We start from the raw sequence: 13,085 nt of genomic DNA, 5'->3' as shown, positions 1-13,085 counted from the left end.
ATGTACATCATGGCGGTCTTTCCACGAGCCCAACCGGTTCTTAAGAGCGAACGGAGCCAGATATACCGCCAAAAAATTCATGCGGTTTTCTACCCGTCCCCAGAACTTAATTTTGATTCGCAACCTGTTAGCGCCATCTTGGGGGATTCAAAAGATTTAACTAAGAAAATACTTGTATAAAGCAACAACTTTGGTTCAAAATGGCAGCTATTCTAGCGTACGGCACTTGATTATCGTACTTTTCATATCGCACTTTCCATATCTGGGAAAGCGCTGCAATTCCAAAATGGCGGATCTCGGTTATCTGTTAAATTCGAATTATTTAATTCGAAACATTTTAAAAGTAAACCATTTTTACGATGTAAGACTTTGTTTGGGAGGGAAAATTAATGATTTAAATGAAATATATGCAGCTTCTTTCTGCAACATAAATCATATAAGAATTCAACTTTGCATATTTCCACCGTGGAGGCAGCCATTTTGTTGCAGGGAGAAAAGCAACAAGATGGCTGCAATGATCATAGTAATTGACTGTAATTGTCACGTGATTTTGACGTCACTTCCTCTTTTTCCCTCTAGAAGCACGTGATTGCATTATATAGAATCGACATAAAAATGGCCCGGCAAAATTAGTAAGATTTTTTTTTCTGAGACTAAATCATAATATGATGATTAATTAAGTTCGAAACCCGAGGTTTTACTGTATTTCAAAATCTTTGTGTAATTTACAAGAGACAAACGTTGTTCTTTATGATAACTAATAAGATTTTGAATAAACAGTTTAGAAATTGATTGCAAACTCACTTCACACAGAACTTCGCTAACGGCTAAAATTATTCACTTCTACTGTACATCATTTGCAGGTTTCATAGTTTACAAGAGAAAAAAATTTTGTTTTAACTAGTACTGTACGTGGTTAGTGTACTGAACTGCTGTTCTTAGCTCCATCTCTCGGAAGCTTGAAAACAATTACTTTCCCGGCCGTTATAACACGGGAAGTATTGTAATCATTTCGAGTTTTTACTTTCTTGTTACTTTTTCTTGGCCGTTTTAATTCGTTCTAGACAGTCCAAAATACATACCAAAAACACATTTTATAGAGAATTAATATAGCGTTAAATACTAAAAGCAATAAGAAATTAATATAAAAAAATTAATCTGAAGGAAAGCAATGGAATTGTTTGGCTAGACACGCGGGGTAATGTCTTGTCTTGTAGAAGTTAGTTGGACACGAGCTTCTAGCCTATATCGCCCCGTGGTAAAGTGTGACGTAATTGTCACGTTATAGTAGTTGTACGCGTTTGTGATGGTCGTATCGCGAGGAATAATGCCTTCCGGGAGGTCCGTTTAAGGGAAACTGGCCCCCATTCGGACGATACAGACGTGGAGAAAACCCGGAAAACTCCACGTGACCAGCCCGTTCCGGCGAAGCGCGAACCCAAGACCGAACTCCCAGTGTTTGGGAAACGGAAACGTTGGCCAATGGTGGGTTGTCGCGGGGTAATGCTCACAGAACGAGAAATAACGCCACACTGAGCAGGAAAACGCATGGGTCGCCCTTTGTTTTCGCAAAATTAGTAGCGAGGTCAGTTGGGCACGCCGACGAAATCCGAGGCAATCGACGAAAACCGAGGTATTACTATATTATTAAAATTTTATTTCTACAACACCATGTATATCTACGGAAATTTGCAGAACATGTAGCGATTAAAAATAATTATAACTTAATTAATTTGAATAGCGGAATGTTAATAGATGATGCCATATATAAAAATAAAAAAACAATGTTCGCAATCGCGACCGGCCCAAAATATCGGTGTAAACTCTGTCGCAGATTGTACCTTTGTAAGTTATTTTCATATTTTGCATCTTTGTTTAAAAAAAAAATTATTAACTGTATGCTACAAAACAATTTTATTGTTTATAGACTGAAGAGGGATCGGCGAAAGCTGTAAACTGCAATTTTTAATTATATTTTAAATTAATTTAAAATATGTGCTCTCCGCCTGAAATTACCAGTGGCTTGTCCCCGTACATCATACTTTTCCTTTAACATCTATCTAACACCTTTCAGGGAAAACTTTTCGAATTAAAATAAGGCGACTTCCGGTTTGCATCGGAAGTTCGTATATATTTAATCGGGGTCTCCTGGCCCTAGAGGTTTCCACGTCTGGTCTCGTCTTTTCTCTGTCGAAGTCCGTTCCGGAGATTGATGGAAGACAGCCGGACAGACGGCGGCGACAGTGGGAATTCATAGGTGTACAGTACAATTTTTTTCAAATGCAGTCAGTTGCTTACAATCTGTAATGCAACAGGGTAGCTGTGGTGGTCGCCTCATGCGCTACGCTCTGCCGTTTGTGTCGTCTTGAGCTCGCAGGCCTGGGTTCGATTCACCGACGCTCCTTTCTTAAAAAATAAAAATAAATAAATGAACAGGCATCCGAGCTCCATCGCTCGGCTGGGGGAGTTCCTCGGGACAACTGCCTGCTTGTTGGGCGGATCCGGCGCCCTGCCAGGAACCCGCACTTGGTCGATTACATCAGGATTTAGATACGGATTCCGGTTTCGCCCCGAAGGCTTCTTTTCTAGCTGGGCCGCTCTCCGGGCTTATCCCGTTCTTGAGCCGCCCTCCGGGCCCCCTTCGCTTTATCGGCGGCCCTGGGACCCACTGTCCCGTTGGAAGGACCACCGAAAAACCAAAAATAGAAGTAATATAAATACGAACGATGCACCGGACGTGTTCCGTCGCACGCGCGTCCATTCATTTATTCTTACATACACAATCACAAACTTCCTGCACTTTCCAATCAATTTTTCTGCTCCACAACAATGTAATCCCTTTTCAACCCCCCTAAAATCCCTATTTTTATTGTAAAATTTGTCATTGAGCCTTCGACAATGCAAACGACAATGTATTTCGTAACAATGATAACAATTGCTTAACGACAATAAAAAAAAACCGAATTAAATTTTCCATTCATAAATATGTCTATTTTTTCATTTTACCAGGCCAAATTATGCAAAAATGATTATCGTCCACATAATTCTCTCACCATTTCTTCCAAATCTTAGTCTATTCGTTACATCGAAGTACTAAAATCATATATAATATAAATTCCTTTATGTAGCAGTATAGACTCAAACCGGACACGACCACAAAACACACCGGATATGACGAAAACTTGGAGCGTCGGAGCGCTCTTACGCGGTTGGCGAAAACGTGGATTTAAACATGGAGAAGACTATTTACATACCTTAGAAGAATATCTTGAAAACAAATTTTACGAATTACAGAAAAGCACGGGCGGATGAGTTAATTAATTAACGGAATATTAAGTGCGGAGAGAACACCGATCATTCGTTCGGATTTAAATTAAAAAATACCCAATCACATTGCAGTAAAAATACAGTGATACCTCGGTTTTCGTCGATAATCGTCCGAAAACCGAGGCAATTATTTCCGTATGAATCAATGTAAATCCAATTAACGTAACTAGATTACATTCCCGACTGTTATAATATAATATTGCAACCGTGCCAAATTTGACCCTCCTGGTTTTTAGAATCGTGATGTTTTGACCAGGGCCGGTCCATCGGAGGGGGTGCGGCGGATGCTAGCACCGGGGCCCGCGATTGAGGGGGCCCCAACATTATCAAGAATGCAGTATTTTTAGTAATTTTTCTGAAGTAATTAATGTATTAGCAAGAACAAAATCACGCTTTAAATAAACATGCATTAATATATGTTCGTGTTTGTAAATTTTTTTATTTTAGAAAAACATTTGGGCCCAAATAGTTTCTTGCACCCGGGCCCCTTTATCGAGAAGGCCGGCCCTGGTTTTGACACCTCTAAACCCAAGAAAGCCGAAAAAAACTGTTACCCAAAATATGAATGTGTGTGTTGGACAGCGCCATAACTAGCCTTTTATGCGCCCGGTGCGAGCTTCTGTAACTACGCCCCAAAACTATGACCCAAAACTTGGTCCAGGTCATTCTGCGCCCCACTAGGGTCTGCGCACTGTGCCCGGGAACCGCTGGCACCGCCCTTTTTTTTTTTTTTTTTTTTTTTTAACTCTTTCCGCCCTGTGGGCACTAAGAGGGCCTCTTTTAGTAGGCCCATTATGGGTTCGGCCAGGCCCACAATGGGGCGACCGGGTGGTGAGGGACGGGGCCCGACATATCCGAACGGACCACCCCCCGAAAAATTCCTGGGGATTATTCGACCCGCTCGGATTCGATTCCGGGTCCCCCAGAGCGGTAGGCTGCCACCTTTACCGCTCGGCCATCCGGCCGTCGACACCGCGCCTAGTTACGGCACTGGTGTTGGCGTCTATTTCATTTAATATCTGAGGATGGGGTAGAGCTTAAGAAACAAAATTTAGCCTCGTAACTTGTAAGGGGTATCGATGCTAATAAATTTTATTGGTTAAAGGTCGAGGGGTGGGGAGATCGAGGGGGATCACATATATCTCGACAGGGATTTGACTTAAAATTTCACCACTTGTTATTAACATTTGCAATTTTATTTTTTTTTAATACAACCCATCCCTATCCTCAAAATGAAGCTTTTTGCTATTTCATAATACTGTAATTAATAATATAACAAGTTTTTTTTATAACAAAATCTCATAAGAGATGGCGCCACACACAACTTAATTTACTATTATTAATATAAAAATTATATTTAATGAATTTTCATAACAACCATCAGTGGTCAAGAGGCTCCGTTTCCTGAACAGGAAAATTGCCCAATGAGAACGTTAAAGTGATAAATTAATAGCGTAGACCAGCGAATCCTAACCTTTTCTACAATATGCTTCTTCCATATTGGCTGGCGTGCAATGTTGCCTTTCCCTAGCATACGCATAAGTGTTTATTGTTCTGTATTCAATATTTATTTATTTTTTTTATTACAGATTAAATGATAAATGATACCAGTAAAGTTTGATTGAAAATATGAAGCAAAAATACAATTTGCACTACTAATAAATTAGCAACGAGTTGCTCGACTTTCCCGGCGACATTTAAAATTTTGTTGGCGCCATCTGTTGTCATATTTTATTTAAAAGGTTTTTTTTAAATATTTTTAATTACTATAAAATAGCAAAAAGCTTAATTTTGAGAGTAGGGATGGTTTTTATAAAAATATTTCTAAATGTTAATGACAATTTTACTCGTTATTAAGTCTGATCCTATTGGAGATATATACGACCCCTATTATCTTCCCACCCTCTCGACCTTTAATCACCAAAATTTAACAGTATCAATCCCCCTAATACACAAACCTACCTGAGAAATTTCAGAATTTTTCGACAATAAGCACAGGAGTTATTAAGTTTCAAAGAGGGTGAACAAAATCATGCCCCATAAACACACACAAACATCCATACATACAGAAAAAAACCTCGAATTTTTTGCATTTCTGGACGTTTCAAGATCCCAGGGTCAGTTTTCGACCTAATTATACTAAGATTATTTCACTATTATGGTGTGTACAACCTATTCAGGGTGTCAAATGGGGAAGGGATTTGGGGGTTTTTCCTCTAGCCCGTTGAAAACTTGAAGCCGATAATGATCCATGTCTCTACAAATTAATGTTATTTTTACTAACAAAAGATAAAATCTTTAAGATTGCTTGTTCTATTAATAAAAATACATTCAACCTATTACATTTGTTCAAAAATAAATGGCAAAATGTGCCCGCTAAGTGGAAAAGAGGTCCCGTCTACCTCTAGACACCGTACGAGCTCTCGACGGCCCTTTACGTCTATATAATTGCTGAATTTTTAGTTAAACACCCCGTATATACATATAATTTTATAATAAATATGTACGAAATTTTAAAAGTTTCTTTATCGTAGTTTGCAACTTCAAATAATAAAATAAATGTAACAATCACTCTTGTATACGTAGACTATGGCTTCAGTCAGCCATAGTCTACGTACAAGAGTGATCGTTACAGTGAAATCTGCATTCTAAAATAAGCCAAAGCTTGAAAAGAATTTTGTAATAAATCTCCCTAAAGCTACACTGACATCTAAAAATATAATTAAAACCAATTGTTTCCTGACGAAACACAGCACGATGCTTACTATAATGAGAAGGAAATGCACATTCATGGTTTGTTACGTTTGTCAAAAGATAAAGTAAGAGATAATGGCAGCGTAACAGCTGCAAAAGGAAAACATCCTGCGAAAGAGTCATCGATGCACTTATATTAAGTTGGACCGCATCAAGTATCAATTATGTAATTGTTTTTCCTCGATTACCCACTTCATTCCGACTAGTTAATATAAACGATTAATCATTATTTTATTTGCGTGATTCGGTAACATTACGGATGCTGTTCTAATTCTAAATCATCAAAAAACGATTACCGATTCTTACATTTAGATTATTATATTTATAAAACTAGCACCGGAATTACCGGTGCAGAGATCAATTGGAACACAATAGACCATAACTTTCACAACATGAACTGATATAAACGTTTTGATTTTAGGATTATTATTATTATTTTTTTACTGAATTTTTGCCAAATTTTCAAAATTAAACCGAAATAAATAATACGATAAACAATAATTCTTGTGTTTTTATTGTGGATTTGATTGGAGAAGGCAATGCAAGGAAAACTCACGTGGCCGCCTCGTGTTTAGTGATTTTACCACTGATGGATCAGGGAACGGACGAGCATTCTACTGTATTTTATATATCAAAAACGAAATTTTCGTAATAATTATTCTACAGTTTATTCAACCAGCATAGAAAAGTTTAAATGTAAAAACCGAAAGTGAATTCCTTACAGCAAATTTTATTTTTTAAATTTATGCAAATAACTAAGAGTCCCGATAATTGACAAGTCACCAGTAGTTGACACTTTCAATTTATATTTCTTTTGAATAATTCAGCAACGTATCCTGTCATGAATTATTAATACCGATCATATTTTTATAAACCATTATCAATTGCACCAAAAGAAAAAAAGAGAGAAAAACCAGCTAACTTTATGTGTGAAATGATTTCATAAACACAAATCATTCTTACAGGAATGTCGCGAATTCTAAATCTTTAAAGTATTCACGGATAAAAGAAATGATTTCAGAATCACAATAGACTTTCATTCAAATAAAAATAAATAAAATAAAATATTGCATTTCCGACACAATTTATGTCAGATATAAAAGATTAAATAACAGATTAATCGTGTCATTTGACAAATTGTTTTATTCAGTTCTTTTTTTAAACTTATTTTCTAATTTGTCTAACTATGTGTGCTCTTAAATAGGGCCAGTTTTCCGTAGAAAGTCTTCCCGAAAGGCAACCCTATTAGCAGATTGCCCGTGTGCTAATAGGGGAGATGGGGATTACACGGGGACACATAATGGACCCCTATAAAATTAATGTTAATTTATTAACAAAAAATAAAAGCTTTAAGGCTGCTTTTTATTAATAATGAAACATTTTATATATTTCATTTGTTAAAAAATCCAGCGACGAGTTACTTAACTTTCCCGGCTACATTTAGTGGCGCCATCTGTTACGATATTTTATTAAAAACTTTTTATATTTTTAACTATTATAAAATGGTAAAAAGATTAATTTTGAGGGTAGGGATGAGTTTTATAAAACGCTAATAACGAGTAAAATCGTCATTAAGTTTAACCCTACTAGAGTTATACGCGAACCCCTTTATCTCTCCACCCTCTTGACCTTTAACTACCAAAATTTAACAGCATCAATCCACCTAATAAACAAAAATTATACGTTCAGAAAGAGGACACGTTCGGGAAAACGAGGACACATAAAAATTCTAATAAAATAAAACATATATATATATCTTATTGTCGCGAAAATATAATTAATTTTTTCGGTAAAATAATACTCTATAACAAGTTAATTTTGTTAATATTTCTTTCCCGAAACAAAATAACAACACAAAATGAATGTAAGTATGGTGACTTGTATTGATGCTGATGAGCAAATTACCAATAATACTAGATAAATGTATATAATACAATAAACTGACTTAAACAAGTACTGTATATTTAAGAACCCTAAAAACGTGAGTAACATTATCATGTTTAACAGACGGCAGCGTCGAATTTCGCCCTAGCGGTGAATGTCGAAGTACATTTTGTCTGTTAAATCGGGGTCCTTTAAATCGAGGTTTTACTGTAATGTATTTATTAAACAAATAGTTGACTAATACAATTCAACGAGCTATTCATTAAACAACACAGGACTGCAGACTAAATAAAATTTTTATGAATAAATACTGTTTCGTCTAGTCAATCGAAGTTCTTGATTCGGAGGAGCCATTTTAATCGTAAACAGTTGAATATCTTTTAAGCTATAATATTTTAAATCTAGCCTATTTTAAAATTATTTTATAAATTTCTAAATATCATAATGAATTCGTGTCAACGATTAAGATAATTTTGTTATAAATAATTGACAATAATGGAATTTGTCATTGCGATATGCTGTCGTGACTATCCTATTTATTGGGATCTGGGGCGCACTATAAAATATTAGAAAAATAAATGCATCGAGCATAATATAGGATATATTAAATTTGGGACTGTCCGTTAATTACGTGAGTCATTTTTGACTCCCTATTGTGTGCGATGAATTTTTGGCAATTCCCCACCTTTTAATTACGTGTACAGTTGACCCCGACATTGAAGAAATGACTTTAAACAGTTCTGTAAATATTTTCGGATACAGTAGTTTATTTAAATGACTAGTAAGTAGGACAGTCCTTTAGATAGGAACACACCATTGGAGGCTATACTGGTATTTTTCTTTTCTTCAGCCAGCACTAGGCATATTAGCTACAGTTTACGTATGAAAGCGAAAGCGTATATTACATATAGTGCAAATGGGCACTCCCGACTAATCTGAGGGGGGTTTAACCACCTTCCAGGACGTAGCTACGGGTCTGAAGTAGGCTCAATATGCCACTAATACAATATAACTCCGAATAGCGCACACCACCGAGACCGAGAGGTTTGTCCGCTATTTAGAGGTATATATAAATACATGTCCCGTTTGAAAGGTCTACGGATTGTAAAAATGTCCGTTAAGTAGAGCGCTATTCAAGTATGCCCATAAATGGAGGTTTCACTGTTAATACTAAAAACATGGACGGTGTCTCGACCCCCTTCCCCTTAAACTGCACATTTAATTAATGGGACGGTCCTTTCGAGTTTTCATTTTAAACTACAGTACGCTTATTCGTATATGTTTTAAACTCTTATTCATAACTTTTTACTTTCACTCGAGCAGGTGTAAGAACGTGTAAGTTAACTTATATTTTACGTGCTTCCTAGTGTATAAAAACAATATTTCTTAATCGAAACAGGTTATGCCAATTAAGAAAACCGTGTTACCTATTGATAAACTAAACAATGGAAAAACAAAATAAATAACTAAGAACATATCGCAAAACTGCATTGACTAAAAGCGCAACCGATTGTATACAACCGATTGTTGCCTAATTAACCGAGTCCATTAGCCGGTTATCTCGAAAACGAATCAACTCAATGGTTTCCTGTCGGGACAGAAAAGTGAACTTTCCAGATAAACTTCCGTTCATGCGCAAGAAACAACTGAAACAACTGTCAAAAGTTCAAGCGGGAGAAGAAGAAGAAGAAGAAGGAAAAAAAAGAACTTGTCCGTTCACACTGCCGCAACTTCCCATATGGAATTATTTTTAGTTGTCGATTACTGTTTAATATGTATGTGGATATGTCCCTTTCGCGGATTGAATTATGGATAAAAAAAACCATTCTATGCTTCTAAATATAACTGGAAACGTAAGTTTATCATTCTTTTTCTCTTTATTTAACTTTATAACTGTGCCAAATCGTTATTTGCTGTTATAAATTACGCGAAAATACATACAAAACTGTACGGTTTCGACGCATGTAAGTTAAATAAAATCTATATTATAAGAATTATTTATCTGATTATATATGTAATTTTAATAATGTACAGTACAGTAGGCGAAAATATTTATGTTATTGAAATTTCATTGCGCATTGTTCAATACAATTTATGTTAATTTCAAGGTGAATCGGTTAAGAGGAATGTTGTAGTTTTCGCGGAATCGCTTCACTAACTCGAATGTATTTCCTATTATTCTTTGGATAAATCAAATAGGCAGGACAATCCCCATTAATAAATCACACACAACATATTCAGTTCCTTTTTAAAAATTTATCAGTTTATTAATTAAAAATTAGAACTAAATATATAAAAGTCTGAAGTGTTTTTTTTAAACTTGTTACTGTGATCATTTAAAACTATTTAAAGGCATATTGTTGTTTAGATAAAAATAAAATTATAAATTTAGTGATCATAAGAGAAGAACCTGTCAGTTTTTTCCATTAAGATGAATTGGAAATACATATTTTCATGTTATTTAGACCATATTACTTAAGATCTAATCTGGAAAACGACCCTTATTAACTTAAACAACAGAATAAATTAGAGGAGAAGTTACTTTTAATTACTTTAACAATATATAAATATGTGAATGAATGACCTAAAAGTAACTCCTACTCAAATTAGTTTTAAATAATTAAAAGATTAATTGTTAAATCATTAAAATCTTTTTTATATAAGAACTTGTATTTATGTTTGATAAATTAATTTAAAATATTGTTTTTAATTCATTATAGAATTATATTAGAATTGTTTTAAATATTAAACCGATTAAAATAGATAAATGGATAATATATGACGGGAATAAAAACGTTATTTTAAATAGAAGCATTTTAAAATAAATATAGGCCATATATATATATATATATTTCTGATTGTTGGATCCTTTAAATCAATTTAGGGGGTAGTATAACAATATAACCACACAGGGTGCTTACTTTCAGCACTATTTACATTGCATTTATTATGACAATATGAAATAGGTTATATCAATTTCAGAATATAATAGAATGAATACCATTTGAGTGGACTTTGAGATGTTTTAATCAAGGATAAATAAAATCAGTTTAAAATACTAAAAAATCAATAAAGTTCTGTTATGAATTTTATCAATGTAAATTTCAATATTTTATCAAATTTTAATTGTAAAAATTCTTATTCATGTTTTTTAATGTTAATTGTGAAGTGTATTTATAATTTATTTTCTAAAATATTTAAAATTTACCAATATTATACAGTACTGGTAAACTTTACTCATATTTTAATTCATTGGAAATGTTGGAAAATAAAATAATTAAAAAGTGGCAAATACATTTTGGATAAATTTTTAAAATATTCCGAAATTAAACGTTTTATTAAAAGATGACAACACGAATGCTCTTAAACAATAAAAATGTATGCTATATGAATCCATGTAGAAGAAAAAAGTAGTTTATTAAATTTGTTAGCATTCCATTTGCTTTATTCATGAAGTGTGAGTATTAAATTTTAATAGGGAAACCTAAAAACCCTGAACTATTCCACATATTCATTTCTAAGCATTCAAAATTTCATTTTAAACAGATGATCGACCAATGTTATCTTAAAAATTATATTCTGGTATATCTAGATATAGTTTTTTATTAATATGGTTAGTTTTTTTCATCTTTCTTCTCTGTGGATTCTAAGTGAACCTTTTTTAATCGTGTCCATCGTGGGTTTGGCCAGGCCAACGATGGTGGCAACCGGGTGGTGAGGATTGCGGCCAGACATAACCGTGACTTATCATTCGTGAAAAATTCCTGAGGAGTTGTTGATCCAGATTTCATACTGATTACCTGGAGTGATAGGCTAGATGCTTCAATCACCTTATCAATCCATGTCTATTGAATTTACTATGAAAGTGTAAAACATCGTGAAAGGAAACTTCACAAAATACTATATCAAAGTGATTAATTTTGCTTGTTCTATGAATATATAACTTGCTATAATAATCTTGTTATTATTACAGAACATTATATTATTATACCACAGAACAGATATTAAGTATCAGTAATAAAATGTGAGCAGAATTGTGGTAGAATCAAATATGATAAATACAGATGTTCCAACTTGGTATATGAAAAAAAAAAGAGTTACTTGTAACAATAAAAACTGATAAAATTGAAATTGCTATAATTATATTTAATTTTATTCTTCTACACTTTTATTTCTGAATATGCTGATGATTGTACAACATCAGAATTCGTCGTCATCATACAACACAATGGCATATCCATTGTCGCTCCTTGGTGACAAGCCACAATTCTTGGCTCTTACAGATTACTTGTGTTGCGTGATGACGATCGATTCTGATTTTGAAAACTGCGGAACTCAAAACACCAGATTGTACAACATATTTGTTGTTTATTTCTGAAGGACTTTAGACGTTTTGGTCAAATTGTCATAATAATAGTATAGAAGTACTGGTTAAGAAGCTAAGGCAATCCTGTAGCCAGACTTTTTCTGTGAGGAGGCACCTGGCAACATTAAGATGCAAAGGTCAGGTGCATAGTGCATTCTAGTTGGCATCATATAGTTTAAGTGAAAATGGACTAGATTGTTAAAATTTTAATTTAAATAAATAAAGAATTGGTCACATTGTTTGATAGACTGATAAACAAAAAAGAGATACAGAATAATTTTGAGGGGGTAAAGCCTAAAAATGCCCTGTAACTATGGGCTGGGGCTAAGGTATCTGTGCTGTGAGGTACTTGAAATTGAATCCAGTTTAATCATCAGGAATTTTTTGTGAGGTTTAGTATGGATACATCTCCACTTGTGCTTTCTTTCAAATGTTTTTGTTAATATATATGCCATAACACTAAGAAATTGAGAAAGATTGCAAAAAAAGTAGTCAGCACAGGTAGAGTTGGTCCTTGGGTTGGTTCATTTTTGCATCTTTAAGAGGTTGATAGAATTGTTTATGAATGCACATAAATTCCTTTGGGCTTCACTTTGTCTTGAAACGGGGTTGAATGCCATGGTTAATTTTAGTTAATGTGGTTAATTATATCAGCATTATTATCTATTAAATATTTATATTTATTAAAAATTTTTGATTACAAATTACCAAAAAAAAGAGAAATATGTCATCTTATCAATCTTCACTATAGCAC

At 34.2% G+C, this 13,085-nt stretch overlaps 1 protein-coding gene across 2 annotated transcripts in view; it reads left to right on the top strand.

Annotated features, from left to right (window-relative positions):
• The first annotated feature begins 9,516 nt into the window (after positions 1 to 9,516).
• Positions 9,517 to 13,085, top strand: part of LOC136969953 (FERM domain-containing protein 4A-like) — a 94,992-nt gene continuing 91,423 nt past the window's right edge. For both annotated transcript variants that reach the window (XM_067264295.1, XM_067264313.1), the window contains exon 1: positions 9,517 to 9,818. In XM_067264295.1, coding sequence (XP_067120396.1) covers positions 9,774 to 9,818 — 45 coding nt within the window. In that variant the 5' untranslated portion in view covers positions 9,517 to 9,773. The remainder of the gene's footprint in view (positions 9,819 to 13,085) is intronic.

Source organism: Centruroides vittatus, unplaced genomic scaffold (genome assembly GCF_030686945.1).
Source record: "Centruroides vittatus isolate TY-2023 unplaced genomic scaffold, ASM3068694v2 contig_1042, whole genome shotgun sequence".
Lineage (NCBI taxonomy): Eukaryota > Metazoa > Arthropoda > Arachnida > Scorpiones > Buthidae > Centruroides > Centruroides vittatus.
Note: the sequence above shows the minus strand (reverse complement) of the source record. Positions and strands in the feature narration are given on the sequence as shown.